The sequence below is a fragment of the Rhipicephalus sanguineus genome, chromosome 1 (genome assembly GCF_013339695.2).
Source record: "Rhipicephalus sanguineus isolate Rsan-2018 chromosome 1, BIME_Rsan_1.4, whole genome shotgun sequence".
NCBI classification, from domain to species: domain Eukaryota; kingdom Metazoa; phylum Arthropoda; class Arachnida; order Ixodida; family Ixodidae; genus Rhipicephalus; species Rhipicephalus sanguineus.
The window spans coordinates 126,075,640-126,093,283 of record NC_051176.1 but is presented as its reverse complement, the minus strand read 5'-3'; the positions used below and the strand labels follow the sequence as shown (position 1 = coordinate 126,093,283).

Below are 17,644 nucleotides of genomic sequence, written 5' to 3'. Positions count from 1 at the left end.
TGACAGGGCCTCACTTGTTTGCCAGTGTATAAATGCTATCATGCTAACCTACCAGTGTTCGCAGCATGTGTTGCATGTGCGACTTCGTCAACGCTGCATATCGTAAAATTCTGATAAAAAGTGTTTCACGGCGTTTTCCGCCTCACCATTCCATGATTAGGTAGTCTGGCCGGTAAGCTTTCTGTATCACTAAAAAAACAGGTACCATAAAAATTGGTTGTCAGTCCCTTTAAGTGTGTTACAGCACCACAGGGCTACTAGGTGTGGTAGTTCACAACAAAAAAAAAAAAAGAGTGAAGGCATTACTTTCCGGTAATTATTTTCTGGTACTCGAAACTGGCATTACAGCTCCGAAATAATAGTTTGTTCTCATGGATACTTTGTGTTGTAATAAACAATTCATATGTTTCATTCACTTACACATGGAAGCTTCTTAAAAAGATTGTAGCTTAATTTAGCTTGACCGTTTGTTTTTAATATTGTATTTGTGGTTGTTGTATGTTCCAGGGGGATGTTGCTCCTAATGGTGACGATGTGATGCTGTCATTTCTTCCCCTGGCCCACATGCTCGAAAGGTGTTGTGAGGCAAGTATTTAAAGTGGAGTGAAATGCATGCACTTATTTAGACACTCTGTCGATTTACTTCAACCAGCTCTATCTGCAGCCAGCCTATGTTGTGTAATATCAAACGTTCAAGTTAATGCAACTTTTCTTGGGGATCCTAGAGAAAAGGAATGTCAGATTTATTACTTAATGTCAACAGTCTAATTTATAGCTACAGCCTTTGGCTGAGGTCTCCAGAGTTAAAAAAATTTGTAGCAAATTGCATTTGACTATCTACTGTGTGGCAAGAACAATGTGTTTTACGTACATGTAGTAAAATTGTATATAGTATTACTAAAAAATGCAAATTTGTGTGCATCGATGTGGCATAAAATGTGACATACACACAAGGTCAAAGCATATGAGAAAAGTGGTGTAATGCAACACACAGTGAAAATTAAGACTGTGAAGAATTTTACTTTTTTAGATGACTGGGTAAAAGTGAGGCACAGACCTATTGCATAAAGCTATTGCAAACTCAACATTTTATATTAGATTAAAATTTGCTACTTATTTATGTACTCCTTCAAAGCAGCAAACTATGTGTAGGAATAACTTATTATCCCTTGTTTAACATGTTGTTTTACGGATATAAAGTGTGAGATACATTGAGAGATTAGTTAGGTTTTATACAGCAGAACAGAGCTAATTCAAATTCTGGAGGTACCAGTGGTAGACTATTTGGATAAAAAGGAGTTTAAACAAAATAGACTCCTCTTTGAATGTGAACCTCAATAATGAGCATTGTACAGTTCCTGACTAGCAATTTTGAGTCAGCGGGGACCACCAACAGTCTGAATAAACTGGAGTCAGTAGTGTCAAATTTCTCAGACAATAAGTAGTTGTTCCACAAGTGCCTAGAAACAGTTGTCAACACGTTGCTGCACACATGCACATCAGCTTGCAAGCCATCATGTCGACTAGCACAAAACTGCTACTTTTGTTGCTAGTTCCCAATGACTGTACTGGAGTGGCCTAACCAGTGTGACTGGCATGTGACAAGACATTTCTGGGAGATGTGTGTTGGTGTATTTGCACTTGCAGACCTTATTCACCATCGAGCATGAGATTAGATGTATAGCCATAGTAACTGAGTGTGGATGCACACTTGATCCTTTCCATGCCTGAAGGCTGCCGGCACATACTGGACGCATAAGCATGTTTTGGCCGATGCTTTAGCTTGGACCACATTAGGCAAGCTAATGTGCCAAATTCATGCGACAAGACTGGTTGCACGGTCGCATATTGGCGATGTTGCATAGTGCATGTGCGTGCAATATTTGTGTGCACAACCAGTAGTAAACATTCACAAAATATAAGTCATGATGCAATTTGTATGCAAATTTTGCCATGAGGTGTAATTTTATTAATGTTTACAATATTAATTTCATTGCTGTAATTAACAATTGACACCCGAGAGTGTTTTAGCTTTCCCTGAAGTAAAGCTAAATTTTATGTGCTTCTGCGCCTGTGATATGGTTGACAGTCTCAAATTCAGTGACCTTTTTCAACCTGTTATTTGTTGATGCATGAAGAAGTTAGCAGCACATTTCAAAGAGCGCATTTTTTTTCATGAGAATCTCATTGCTGACTTGATGGTCACCCATACACCATGCACTACCTACCCAGATGGCAATCTACATGATTGGTGGCAAAGTTGGCTTCTTCAGTGGTGATATCAAGGAGCTTGGTGAAGACATGAAGGCCCTGCGCCCAACAATCAGTCCTACAGTACCCCGCCTGCTGAACAGAATTCATGACAAGGTGTGTTGTTGGCTTTCTGATTTGCATTCTGGTACCAGGTTAGTGTCTTGTATGCCCCTTACTAACCAATGCATGCACATATTCTCTCTCAGCACTCGCATCTATTTCACATACCAACAAGCTGCAGCTGGCTTGTAGACTCAACATTTTGGACAGTGTAGAAATGTTTTTTTATTCCCAAAGGTGATCTCTGCCTGCAGTGGCAGCTTCATCAAACGTACACTGTTGAACATGGCCCTCAAGAGCAAGGAGTCTGAGCTCCAGAAGTAAGTGACGTTGTAGTTTATAGCTACTATTGTGGCAATGTTGCATGCTGTGTCCGAAACTAGGTTTTTGAGCAGGCACGCCAAAAAGACTTCCAGTTCATTGTAGATGATGTGGCACACTTGTGGAGTGTTTTTCCTACCAATGCATCGGTGCATCATTGTGACTAGGTGACAGTAAGACAGGTCAACAGACACCTTAGAAGAAGCCAAAATGAACTTTACTTTCAGGTGGTGAATCCCACCTAAAATTTTGTTTAAAAATGTCTTCTACGTCCCTTGCAAACCAATGTTGGTACGTCTTCACTCTAAATGTAGCCATTTCATGGTATGCTATGGCCGATGTGTTATGTTACATCACTCTTAGTGCTGTAACGATCTAATTGTCTCTGCAGAGTAAAAGTTATCTCTGCCTGAAATAGCATCTTTATCAAACATATGTTACTGAACATGGCACAGTTAGCACGGGCTGACACACCACAGTTGTGCTAACTAGTAATGGTAGTAGCATTTGGGCAGTTTTCTACCCTGCTTATAAAATAATATAACATAAAGTCAGTTGTCCTTTGCAAGCCATTGCATGTATGAAACTGGCTTAGTGTGTGGCCCAGTTAAACATTTTATTGAAGCATTCTACTTGAACTTTACGTATAGCAAGCACTGTGAAGTGCAAACATTTAATTTGTATATGAACTTGTAATCTTACCAAATTATAATTATGTTGTATATTTTTAGGCTACACTGCCTTTTTCTCTGTTTGATAAAGGCTGTCAGGAGTGGCACTCACTGTAATAGACTTTCTTGGATGCATGGTAGCGAGTCTTATACTGTGTTTTGTACTGTTGTACTGGTTTAGCCTAACTTGGACATATTGTAGCTGTTGGTGTCTGGTAACTTGGACCACCTTATCATTGTTTAATTGCTTCTCTTTGGAGCAGTGCGGTGAGATTTCGCATGCAAGATTTTCCAAGTCTCTAGACTTCAAAATTGTGCTTTTTAGAGTATTTGTGGTTTTAATCAGGTGTTGCAAAATTTACAGTTATAATTTTCTTGCTGCTGCTGGGATTAGTGGATCTCTGGGATCTCTTTTAATGGTGTTGGTTAGATTGCACATTTTTAAGATGATCTGTACTCCATGCTGGCAATGTTAATATTTTCCCCCGTCTACTTGAGTGACACTGCAGATACCATTGAGGCCACAGTAACACGTATCTCAGTCACACAGTCACGGGGTTGATTATATTGAGCAATCACCATATGATCTTGTTTGTTACATGGTCAAAGCTAGTAAAACAGCTTCTACCTTAACAAATGTAAGACCTTTTGGTATGAGCCTGCTTTTTGCTAAGGGGGTTTGATGAATTTTTAAAAAATTTTTAATGCTGTACTTTCCGCCACAAAAACATACATGATTATGTGCTATGCTGTACAGTTTTCATGGCTCGTTTTGGCAAAGTCAGAATAAATGCGGCAACTGTATGCAGCCTGAAATTTCTTTAGTTTTTACACTGTGTAAACACAAGATCTGTGGTGTATACTTGCAGTACTATGTACATATGCAGTCCAACCCACATATAATGAATTATCGTATATATCGAACAGTCGTAAAAGGCCGTTGAAATATTTTTGGTGTAAGAAATATTTTATACATTGAATTACCTTATATAGAACTTTTTTGTGATCCCCTTCAGATTCTATATATCTGGGTTCGAATGTGCTATACACACTTGTAATACTAGTATAATAGTCATGCTGTGAATTTAACAGGCTGTTAGACTTGTCTACAGTATGCTGTGACTGCAGAAAAGTTTCCTTGAGGTGCTAAAAAACTCCTTTGTCTATTTGTGCATTCACAGCTTTATTGTGCGACGAAACAGCCTTTGGGATAAGCTGATCTTCAAGTCAGTCCATGAAAGCATGGGAGGCCGCCTTCGGCTTATGGTGGTTGGCTCTGCACCATTGGCACCAAATGTGATATCATTTGTTCGCTGTGCTTTTGGGCTGTGTGGTGAGTGTGCACTCAAAATATTATTTAGCTGATTCTTTTGTAACTGACCTGGAGGTAGTTGTAAGCCTACTTTAACTTCTATTTGCCTTATTAGACAATGAAATCAATCAGACAGACAATAAGGCCAGGGAAAGCATAGGGACCATTAATTGTTGTCTTTTAACCCCTTAACTGCTTTGGACGAGCAGAGCTCGTCCTGCCTAAACTGTCCCCAAACTGCTTTGGACGAGCAGAGCTCGTCCTAGCGGAATAGGTACTCCCCTGTAGCATTCAGGGCAAGAGGCGCTCTTCTACAGCTTAGATTGCGTGTAATCCACCAGATGGCAGCATTTACTTGGCAATTTACTTTTCTCCTGCGGAAAGAGCGTGGTTTTTTGTATGAAAAGATGGCTTGCGGTGGTGGGCACCTATGCATAACTGGCTCGTCAAGACGAAAAGAGGCTTTTCGCTTTCGTCATCTTCTTCGAGTGATGATTATTCGGATACAGATGTTTATCTTGTGTCCGGAAGTGAAGACAGCGAAGGTGGTGAATTGAGCATCTCCTCCGGTGATGATGAAAACAGCTCGGAAGCGAACATCGCGAGTGCTCGCCAGTGGATCCTGCTTGATGCGGACAGTCCTCATGTGAAGCCTCCTCGCTTTCCATTCTTGGTCATTCCAGGCAAGACTTTCAACTTGTGATTGCCAGATGACCTTATGGAATATATTCAGCAGTTTCTTCAAATGTGCTTCGTTTGCTCTCGGAAGCGAGGAGAAAACGGGAAAGAATTGAGAAAGGAAACTCGCTTTTGGTGCAGGAGCTGCAACAGGCCCCCTTGCGTTATTCCGTGTTTTGATTTGACTAAGTATGTGGTACAAATGTTTTTTTAACATCGACTAGCTATTTTTTAGTACCATCAGATTCGAAACCAGCAATAAAAAAAATAGGCACTTTTGGTTGGGAAATTTTCAAAAAAATAAAGCACTTAAGGGATTAACTGTAGTGTAGCAATAATGACTTAAATTGGAATGAATTAAATGGACAAAAAGTTCACCCGTCAGAAGTGCCTTCCATCGTAACTCGATTGAGTATTGGATGTGTAATTCGAAGGTTGTGATGTAATTCGAAGGTTGTGGTTTCAGATCCCACTGACGGAAAGAGTGACTTTTCATCCAATTTATGTAATTATTACTAGACTACAGTTAACAGACAACAATTATTGGCTCCTATGCTTTCCCTGGCCCAATTGTCTATTGGATTGATTTGGTTGTGTTAACAAAGAAACTAGCCCCTTGAAAAAAAATTTTTTTTTCCATCTTTCGTTTATTTACCTTATAGGGCATTAATGGATACTAAACTGAATCTGCAATTTGTGATGCATGCTGAATTTTAGATAAGTGGATCTTTCATAACGTCAACTTGTCTTCAACGTTTGGACTTCTTTCTGCAATAGCCGTTTCAATTTTTTGCCATTCTGATGGATATTGTTAATAGTTGTGCATTTAAAAATGCTGATTATTTACACAGTTCTGGTGGTCTCTTCATTTTAGATTGTGGAAGGCTATGGTCAGACAGAGTGTACTGCACCTTGCACACTGACATTTCCTGGTGACTACAATGCGGGTAAGGGGACATCATGTACAGCATTTCTGAAGGGTCTTCCTACAGCAGGTTTGTTTGTGACAGTGTTAAGCGTGGCATCAGAGAGTGCCTCAGTGCAAGCTCTTGAATGTGCCTTATACGAATGGAGTTACTACATTGCCAATATAGAAGTTCACAGGAGGAAAAGATGCTGATTTCTGCAGCCCAGCCCATAAGGGAGCATGGCACAGAGTCAACTATATTTTCATTGAAGTGCTGCCACTGCGATGACATCGGAGCTCTTTCTCATTTCTGTCATTCCTGCGGTGTACAAAGCTTTGCTGCCACACCCATGTGGAACTGTGTTTACCATGCTCTTCCCAGCATTCTCCAGTGTTTCTTGAAGGTCAACCTGTCGAGGAAGCAACATAATGAAGGGAAAGATGTACACACAGAGTAAAACAATAAAATAAAATTAGATTCTGACATACTGGAGCCATAAAGATCCCTTGGTCATTTAATGTCAATGAAAAGCGGCAGATTGTGTATGAATAACACGGCATGGTGAACATACATAGCCTTTGGTCGATTGCTTTATTTCTAATCTATTAAAATGGCCCAATGTTCAATAGAAGCCCATGAGAAAATATATTTTATTACTTTATTCGATGAATGAAAGTTTTGTTTAAATTTCAGTCCGTCATCATGCTGAGCATTGATGTTGGCATATTGTATGGTGCCATGCTCTATCGCAGTACCTAATCTCGGAGACTGTTGTATCTTGCAGTGGCATGATTCTTGGCCTCTAGATGGTGCCCCCACCATCTAGAGTAAAGGCTTACTGGTTTTTCTGTTTTATTTTCTACTGGAGGCAATGCTTGGCCATGACTTATGAGGAAATACTATAACGAACTGCCAGTGTGTGATAAATGAATGTGCACATAGAGTTGACATAATGTGAAAAAATTGAAGGGTTGAAAAGCATATGGTCTCCGCCCTGAGTGCAGGCTTTCTAAGGGTAGCGCAAAAATAATATTTGACTGAGATGTTCTTGACTGCATTGTCCTATGAAAAACCAGGTTGATTTACCATGTTTAAGGGATGTGGGCTGCCATTGTATATTTTGTTTAAGGACGTCTGCGTTTTTTGGAGGTTTAACTATATTTTTGTTAAACACAGGTCATGTGGGACCTCCCATTGGAGCCTGCAATGTGAAACTAGTGGACGTTCCTGACATGGAGTACTATGCAAGCAACAATGAAGGAGAGGTGAGAGCTTTTACTGGTATGCTGCAGTACTCACTGTTTAGCTCACGCGCGCACTGTTTAAATATATGTGCCAAGACTTGCAGTCACAAGAACCAAAGACAATAATGTTTATAATATGGCAGCGAAACTGCACCAGAGAATATGGGACAAGAAAAAGGAGATGGAGGGGAATTCAGGGTGTCCTTGATTGCCCCCATTTCCTTTTCTAGTCCTTCGTATCCTCTGGCACCTCAATGAACCAACTAACCAAACACCATGTACTGATCAGTTCAATATACAGTAGAACCCCGCTGTTACGTTCCTCACTGCTGCGTCTTCCCGGCTGTTACGTCGTTTTCCGCCGGTCCCGGCATAGCTCCCATAGGATACAATGTATTGGGAACCCCACTGTTACGTCGTAACTGTCGGACCGTTCCCGTATGATACGTCGCGAAGTGCGCTCGGAGCCGACCAAGTGACTACCGAAGAGAGCGGCCATGGTACATTTTCTCGCAGTTTTTCCTCGTTTGACCGTAACATTAGCCGCATTAGAGGCGCAAGCAACAGGATCTTTCGAGTGATGCAAAGAAAAGCATCGCCTTCGAGATTCGCATTGCAAAGATGGCGTCTATGACGTAGTTGCTCGCGAAAGCAAGGCCTTCGAGATTGGCATTTATTATTAACAAAAGCATAGCCTTTGAGATTTGGATTGCACAAACATGGCGTCTATGACGTAATTGCCTGCGAAAGCAAGGCCTTCGAGATCGCCATTTACTTCTGCCATCGCGTTGGCGTAGACTCATCATCATCGTTATTTGTGGGAGGACAGGAGGAGTTCGAGCTGGTTAGAGCTCGTATGGTCGTGCGCGTGGTTCGCGGTCGGACTCGCCGCGCTGGTCGTGATTGCGTGTGCTTAGTTCTTTCATGCCTACAGCTGTTGGTGTTAAAAAAAAATCACATACGTTGATTACATTTCTGTGGATGAGGCCGTCCCCAGCTCCGCGTTTCTATCCGTCGACTAGATCGCGGCTGAGCGCGCCAATTTTCGTGCTGCTCGTAAGCATTGAAATAAAATTCTGTACCACTAAATATTTTGACGTTTTTCCTGTTTTTCGGATCTTGCGTTTCCCGTCTCTTACGTTTATTTCTTACGGTCCCTTCAAAAACGTATCAGCGGGCTTCTACTGTACTATGTGTGTACACCTTGAGACATTGTGTATTAAACTTTACTGCAAAATTGATTCTGTCCAAAAGCGTGTCTGCCAAAAGGCACTGCAAGATCAGCTGTCTGGGTGTTTGCCAGATATGCCAGCATGTAACCATGTAGCAGGTTGTCTTTTTTTTTCTATATTTGTAAGCTGTGATGACTTGCATAAGGTAAACTTCTTACATGCTTTGTTGTATGGTTGTACCGTAAAATCCCAAGCAAGCGCACCCCCCTTCGGCAAGTCGAAATTACCAGCAAAAGTGGAGGGTGGCCGCTTTCCTAGATCGGTGCCGAAATTCAAGATGGCGGCAATGAAGTTTTCCCGCCAGAAAAAACACTGAGGGCATGTGGACTTCCTCAAAAGTCCTCTCACTCTCGTTCATGGCACGGCACATTAGTACAACGATGGCTCACAAACACAATGGCAATGCGATGAGACTGCAGGAAGCATGACATGGAATCACCTTTGATGATGAGCAAACGCAACAGCTCTAAGTAAAAAACACAGATCTCAAAAGGCTTACTTTTGCTGACTACATCGTCATCGTATGTACCATCTTGGAATAAAAGCTCGAAGGCCATGCTTTTGCTCACGGGCTCCTGAAAATCGTCACGGGTCTTGCACTAAGCAAGAGGTGCGATCATTATGCAAGCAAAAAAGAAGAGAAATTTTGACGACAAATTACAAATTTCAAGCACAGGCGCTTAGAGATCAAGCGGCTAAGTAGGATTTGATAGGATTTAAGCAAGCCAGTCTGTTGCATGCAGTGCATGATCGGGTGCGTAACGGGAGGGGGGAAGTGGGGAGGCGCTTTCCCGAAATGGCGTGTAAATTTGAAATTGGTTGTGAAATTAGAGGGAGCACTTATATATACTATATGTACATACTATATGCATACACAAACAAAAACATTGAAAGGGGGGGGGGTGACATTGCATTAATTAAGCACGCACTTGATTCCTGTGTTGCTGTTTGACAGATATGTTGCGCTTTTTGAGAATTGTGCATGTCTTCACTTCTGCCCTTTTTTTTGAGGGCAAGTGCTTTGATGTGTGCCATATTCTGTCATTCACTGCCAAGTACATATGTCCCTTTCGGAGATAGCAGAAACCAGCTTCCGTGACAAGTTTGAGCCATATAAAGGTTGAAGGCCTTTGTTGTCTGGACGATACTTTTATTATGTTGCTTTGCTTCAAAAGATAAACATTTAAAATGCTTTTTGTGTTTAGATTTGTGTGAAGGGACCAACAGTCTTCCAAGGCTACTTGAAGGACCCTGAGAAGACAGCAGAAGTGCTTGACAAAGATGGTTGGCTCCACACGGGAGACATTGGCAAATGGCTGGATGTAAGTGGTCGGTGGATATGTACTAATGTTTAATTTCATCGGCCATCCATATAGATTATCTCCCCAGCATGCACTATTGAGACAGTTGCAAAAGACTAAGTAGAATAGTGTGACTCTAGGCACATGGGGTGTACGTGTGCTTATTTGCTTTTTTTTTAAGTCCACCCAAATTGAAAAGATTTTCCTAAAGCAATGGTTCATGTTTTGAGGAATGCAATGCAATGGATCCAATTTTTAGCAAGCTGACATATATACATCAATCTGGTATAATAGAAATCCATACAAATGTCATCCTAATCAACAAAAAAGTTGCAGCTTTGCCTGTTGTATGAAGTAGCTACAATTATTTCTAGTGCATTACTTTATATGCAGTAATGGTCAATGTTGTAGACAATAAATAATTTCATATATGTTTGTGTGATAGAAGGATTAAAGGGCTTACTATTTTATTTGTGGAATTGCCAGTATGCAAATGAACTTCCTTGAAAGCAAGCTTTAGTATTGTGGCATAGCACTGCTTCCATCATGGGAATGCTAAGTGCTGGTAATGTGTATCATTGTGATGTCCAATCTTAATTTAGTGTGTTCCTGAGTGGAATCTCGTAGCAAAAGAAAAAAAATCGTGTTCATGGCCGTTATGTTAAGTGGCAGCGAAACACAGCTTGAGCCAAGTTGCTGTGTGAAATTGTTGCCGCCATGTTAGCATTGCAGTATATAAAAAATTTGGGCCCCTGCACTACTCTGTGCAAGTAAAAAGAAATGTTTTAATGTTGTTGCCGCCATGTTAGCATTGCAGTATATAAAATATTTGGGCCCCGGCACTACTTTATGCAAGTAAAAGGAAATGTTTTAAGTCCAGCTACAACAGTTTCTCAAAATTGGTACTAGTACCCTTAGTGCAGATTCAGTTTGACATGAGAGGATGACTGTGGCTACTGGAGGAGGTACCAGAGTACCTACCAGAGGAGGATAAGTACGTTCAGAGGAAGAACTCAAAATGCACCGGGCTCTGAAACACTGCATTTAAAATTGCTGGGTATAATAAGAACTAAATAAATATTAGCAGTGAATAACTTTTATGTTCCAAAATTATTTATAGCATTTCCTTTGTAAGGGCTTGAAGCATTCAAAACGAGAAGCAATCTTGAAAACTTCACAAAGCTGCCCCTAATGCTTGGTTATCAAAGCAGGCTGAAGCTAAGTGAAGGCTATTTTACAGTCATTTGCAATGAACAAAGCAAATTCTGTAACAACAATGCAGAATTCAATTAAAAGTGTGTGGATCAAAACACAATATGGTCTCACTATATTGTAAAGCACACAAGACTGCTAGTGTTAAAGCCTGAAAAATAGCATGCTGTGGGTTACTTTTAGCATTCAGTGCATGTGAATTTGAAGTCTGCTAAAGTAAGCACACTGAACTAAAATAAGACTAATACCCTATTTACTTGAATTTATGCCGGCCCTGATTCTAAGCCAACACACTGAAGTTCAAAGCCCGAAAAAATATAAAACAAACTCTTCTTGTATGTAGATTGGGGAAGGAAGAGTGAGGACAATGGTTACAACACACAAATAACATTGATTTTATATGAACGTTCTTCGTTCATTTGACGTCATTGCTACTAGCCTCGTTGCTATATTGAAAAAATCATTCTTGTCACTGTCATCCTCAAACAGTGTACCTTATCCTGTACCATCAAATGCAGCAAAGATTCCGTGCTTCTTGAAGGGGCATATGCTCAAAGTTCTTGGGGGTGTGTCCAGATTAGATCGAACACGAGATCCCGGTCACCATTCCCGATTGTGATGAAATTTACTGTAGGTCTAGGCATTACAACCAGAACAATGGTTTCGCAGTTAGTTTTGCGAGAAAAAATTTTGTTCGCCTGAAAAAAAATATACAAATTTTGGCTGCAAAACACGCTTTTCCGCCAATTTCGCGATTTCTGAATTTTGAGCGCACCTAGGGAAAAAACGCTGCACTTCTTCGTCACAATATTTATTCCCCTTAAAGAACAAGTGAAATACAATCTTATGAGTCTATTATTTCCCTTCCTTGTCGAAGCACGTTTGAAGAAAAAAATCACAAACTTGGCAAATTGCACAAAATACCTCTATTTCAGGAATTTATTGCTGCAAGCAAGTTAAAGTGAGGATAATTAAAAATCGGTACATATTAACTTTGATACTTTCGCTCTCTTTTAAAATAATTTGCGTGGTTTTATCGCGCTCCGTTTTACTCGATAATTGGGCTGAAACGTAAGTGATTTACCAAAAACGCCAAATTTTGAAAACGATTTTCTCAAAAAGGCTATTTTTAATTTTTTTAAAAATCCCTCTGATTGAAGTCAAGGACGTCATCAACCATTGTGCAGAAAAAAACGTTACATTATTTTGGTTGCTAACAAGTTATAGTGCATCAAATGTGATCATGCCAGCCTAGCGGCCGCGTCGTTCGTTATGGGCTGAAACTCGAATATAAGATGCTAAAAATACTTGTACGTGACGTAATCACATATCAGCAACTCCACACCAACAAATGCGCAGCCCGGTGTCATGGTTCAGCAAGCTTTGTCTTGCGATCAGCCACTTGACAAACCCGCAGCAGCGGCCGCTCGATGCTGCGGGCGCTGACATTACATGAGTGCCGCTTCGACTGCGGATGTGCTCCTCTTGAGCGCCAAACTACGCTCAGAAGACGAACGAGAGAAGGAATGCATCACAGTGAAAGTTAAAGGTCGTTAAGTGCCAACAAATGTCATAGTATGCAACGAAAACTCTGCCGGCGATTTCCCAGTGAGCGCCTCCAGTAGTGCGCTCATGTGTTGCTTTCTCTCTTCGGATGGCCTAAATATAATTAGGTTCATTCTATGAGCAACATATGACACAAAAGAAAGCCATTGACATCTAAAGAAAGCTGTCATACGTACTTCCGATGGTTGAGCAACTCAAACTGAAGTTGTTCTTCACCTCGTGCCAGAACACTTGTGTCAGCCGGCTGTGAAAAGAAGTGTGTCCAAGTCCTTTACTTCATTAAAGAACCGCTTTTCCAATACTGTATTGTTGTGCATCCGCAGATAGAATATTCAACGCAAGTCGAGCGTTTATCACGATATTATGCGGCTTCGGGCATAACAGCAGGGGAAAAAAATACATCCATGCTGTATAAGGTGCTCACTGGGAAATTGCCGGCAGAGTTTTCGTTGCATGCTATGACATTTGTTGGCACTTAACGGCCTTTAACTTTCACAGTGATGCATTCCTTCTCTCGTTTGTCCTCTTAGCTTAGTCTGACGCGCAAGTGGAGCTCATCCGCAGTCGAAGCGGTACTCATGTAATGTGAGTGCCCGCAGCATCGAGCGGCCGCTGCTGCGGGTTTGTCAAGCGGCTGATCCCAACACAAAGCTTGCTTAACCATGACACCGGGCTGCGCATTTGTTGGTATGGAGCTGCTGATTTGTGATTATGTCACGTACAAGTATTTTTAGCAACTTAATATCAGAGTTTCAGCCCATAACGAACGACGCGGCCGCTAGGCTGTCATGGTCACATTTGACGCACTATAACTTGTTAGCAACCAAAATAATGCAACGTTTTCTTCTGCACAATGGTAGATGACATCCTTGACTTCAATCAGAGGGATTTTAAAAAAAATTAAAAATGGCCTTTTTGAGAAAATCATTTTCAAAGTTCGTCGTTTTTTGGTAAATCACTTAAGTTTCAGCCCAATTATCGAGTAAAACGGAGCGCGATAAAACCACGCAAATTATTTTAAAAGAGAGTGAAAGTATGAAAGTTAATATGTACCAATGTTTGTTATCCTCACTTTAACTTGCTTGCAGCAATAAATTCCTGAAATAGAGGTATTTTGTGCGATTTGCCAAGATTGTGATCTTTTTTCTTCAAAAGTGCTTCGAGAAGCAAGGGAAATAATAGACTCATAAGATTGTATTTCACTTGTTCTTTAAGGAGAATAAATATTGCAACGAAGAAGTGCACAGTTTTTTCCCTAGGTGCGCTCAAAATTTAGAAATCGCGAAATTGGTGGAAAAGCGTTTTTTGCGGCCAAAAGTTGTATTTTTTTTTTTCAGGCGAACAAAATTTTTTTTCGCAAAACTAACTGCGAAACCATTGTTCTGGGTGTAATGCCTAAACCTACAGTAAATTTCATCACAATCGGGAATGGTGACCGGGACCTCGTGTTCGATCTTATCTGGACACCTTGGTACGTTGTCAGCCCCGCCACGCTGGTGTAGTGGTTATGGCACTCGACTGCTGACCTGAAGGTCGCGGGATTGAATCTTGGCCGCGGTGGCTGCATTTTCCATGGAGGCAAAAATGTTTGAGGCCTATGTACTTAGATTTAGGTGCACGTTAAAGAACCCCAGGTGGTCGAAATTTCCGGAGCCCTCCACTGCAGCGCCCCTCATAATCATAGCGTGGTTTTCGGACGTTAAACCACAGATATTATTAGTAATGGTATGTTGTCCCACGGTGTAGCTACCCAACTTGCTACCTGTGATAGCAATGCTCCTCATATGTGGCCCATTGCTGTTTGCTGAAGCTGAATCCATTCAGGCTAGGTCTCACTCCCTTGCAAGTTCTCTGGCTTTTGTTTGGAGTGCCATTGGTTGTGTTTGTTTGCTTTGGAGTGCCATTTTGTTTGGAAGCCATTGGTGCTTTTGGAACTTGTACTGCTTTGATGCTCCCATGATGCAGTTAGAACTTCATTTTTCGGAAGGTTATTACTCCTAATGGTTCAGAAAAAAAAATGTCCAGACAGATAAGAAGTAAATGGAAGGAACGAGCTGGTGAGTGGCCACGACATGGAGCACAGTGCATTCCTATTCTTCAGGAAAGAGGGGATGGAAAATTGTAGAAAATCACAGTCTAAAATAAAACTTATGGCAGGGAATAGAGCATGGTGCAGAAAACTGGAAGTAGGAGGTCCTGCATTTGGCATTAGTTAAAGGGAAGCTGCAGTGGTTTTGGAATTCGGTAAAACTTTGTTGTTAACCAGGACCAACATTATTGTCAACGATGGTGTAATTTTTTCTGCTGTTGTGGCAGCAGGAGCTTTAAAATATGCGAAAGAAAAGTTCGTCTTGCTCCACCCACGCGAATACGCCAAGAGTGTGGGCGTGGAAACGAACTAACCAGGACTACGTCATCGTCGGTAGCTTTAGCAGAGCCACGCAGCACTGTCACATCTTCAACTGTGGCCTCCGTGACTAGTTCCGACTGCGCGCATTGGTGGAACTGATCGTGAAGGCCATGCTTTAACAGTGCTGATGTTTCTGATGGCACGGCGCACTGCAGATGACATCACCGCGTTTGCTGAGCAGGGCATCTCAAGAAGCCCTGTGGCTGCAACCACTGTTTTTTGCCAAGAAATGCTATTTGCGTTCACTTCTGCGAACTCTTACATTGGTTTTCGAATTCAGAAGGGATCAAACTATGATTACACACTCCAAAGTCATTTTTTTTATATGTTTAATCAAAAATACAACCATCTCCAATAGTCTCCAAACGCGACGAAACGTCGTGAAATCGCAAAATACAGCGTTTCTGAAAGGTAGTGCTTCACCTGTTGGTTTTCAGCCAGACTACAGCATTAATTGGACCTGCTGTAGTAGGCCGATAGCTATGGAATTGTGCTGCTGAGCTCTTAAGTTAATGGGGTCGATGTTAGCAGCTACATTTCGATAGGGAGCAAAATGCAAAAGCTTTCATGTACTTACATTTAAGTAATGCTCTCAATAGCCATCATAAACACACCAAAAATTCTAAAGAAGCAGGCAGAGCAGCTAGTCTGTCTAGTGAAACCACATGGCATTTCTGCTTGTGCAGGAATAAGATTTGGTTTAAGTGTTCATGACAGTAGTGACTGGGAACATTTATTGTCCATGCTTAACAAAACTTCGCAGGACCCCTTTACAGCTAATTATGATTGAACATTAGAGGTATGCGTTTCACTATATAATTCGACTTTAACAGAGCTTGTCTTTAAAAAATGGTTGATCCCTCCATGATAGGAATTGGTATAACACGAAAGTGAATCGTGTCTTACAAGACTATAGTTTATTGTTTATTGTACATTGATGTATGAGAGCTTGCACAATGTCTGTTGGTGTTTGGCAGCTATAGCACCGTTTGACGTTGATGTACCCACATTGACGTATAGTGGCACATCACCATCCCGACAACTAACGCCAAAAATCACAATTTAACCCTTGTGGTAGCTGAAGTAGTTAACATACACCTGGACACAGGATATGCTGAATCCTGTGCAAAGATGGCATCAACATGCACATGATAAACACTGGTACTCGATACGCACCCATTCAAAGCGTTGCCATTTGAGGAGAGAAACTCCAAGGTGTGTGCTCCCCAGTAATAGGGTAACCTACGCCTGTGCTCATGCATGCATATACATATCATACAGTGCTTCAGGAAGGTGAGAGGCAGAGTTCGCAGCTTGAGCCGTAAATGCGAGAAGGCGTTCCGCTTGCTGGGGCATCTCTCTCGCTGCACCGAAAGCTGAAACTACTGAAGCGCATGCTTTTGGCGCTCGTTAATGTCATGATGCAATACTTCACCGATCCCAGACGGCGACACCGCCTCCCCCCGCCCCCCCACCAACCAAGGTCACTCTGAAAGGGAGGTGTGAGAGAGATATAAGGCACATTTGTAAATGCTCGTGCATGCGCGTTGTTGGCACAGTGGGTAGAGCGCCTGACATATCGTCGCAGACAGGGAGGTGGCGTGTTCGACTCCCGGGTCATCCACATCAACGGAACTTTCTTCTGGATTTTCTTTGTCATCCGATTTTGCTGTGTTATTTTCGTCACTGACGTATTTTCATGACTGAAATACATCAGTGAAGTCTTGGTGGACTCCAACATAAAACACTTTCAGGGTAAAAGGGTCTGGTGTACCTTATATTGATGTTGGAAGCATAGATGAGTTTTTTGCTATCATGCAGGGCTTTTGATGGGGGTATGTGTGCTTACAGTAGATGTTGTTTTTACAGAATGGATGCCTGAAGGTCATAGACCGCAAGAAGCACATTTTCAAGCTGTCCCAAGGCGAATATATTGCTCCTGAGAAGCTGGAAAACATTTTTATTCGTTCCTTGTTTGTGGCCCAGATTTTTGTGCACGGAGAAAGCCTCAAGGTACGGACTTTTACAGTAGCTCGTTATGCTGGCTCTAATGGCATCCTATCAGCTTACCTTAGCTCTTGTTAATTATCTTGTTCGAGATCCTGCTGTGGCACTAACTGTTTATGTAGCACATGCTTTTCAATACTGTGGTGTTAAATGAGTTGAAAAGCCAATAATTTGTGCTTATTCTACAAGTGAACGAGATTGTTCATGCTTGAAGGCCAACTTTTGGGCCATATAGAAAGCCTAGTTTCAGACAGCATAGGTATAGAGCAGTCTCTGCGCAAAATTTTATGTTTGAAATGGTAAGGGTGTATGCGGCACGTAAAGATAGCGGAAGATCATTTTCTATGCTAAAACTTTTCAAGAAAAAAAAAGAAGTCAGTGTTGCTTCTTGCTGGAATGACCTTTGACTCAGAAATGCTTGTCTCCTTGGCACGATCTCTGTGGGTGCGCACTGCCTGCAGCACACTGG

General features: G+C 41.5%; 1 protein-coding gene across 1 annotated transcript in view; it reads left to right on the top strand.

Annotated features, from left to right (window-relative positions):
- The window catches only part of LOC119397488 (long-chain-fatty-acid--CoA ligase 5), a 132,994-nt gene that overhangs the window by 104,032 nt on the left and 11,318 nt on the right, over window positions 1-17,644 (top strand). The window contains exons 11-19 of the mRNA XM_037664917.2: window positions 508-585; window positions 2,233-2,367; window positions 2,551-2,633; window positions 4,487-4,633; window positions 5,004-5,007; window positions 6,170-6,242; window positions 7,380-7,468; window positions 9,885-10,001; window positions 17,038-17,181. Coding sequence (XP_037520845.1) covers window positions 508-585; window positions 2,233-2,367; window positions 2,551-2,633; window positions 4,487-4,633; window positions 5,004-5,007; window positions 6,170-6,242; window positions 7,380-7,468; window positions 9,885-10,001; window positions 17,038-17,181 — 870 coding nt within the window. The remainder of the gene's footprint in view (window positions 1-507; window positions 586-2,232; window positions 2,368-2,550; window positions 2,634-4,486; window positions 4,634-5,003; window positions 5,008-6,169; window positions 6,243-7,379; window positions 7,469-9,884; window positions 10,002-17,037; window positions 17,182-17,644) is intronic.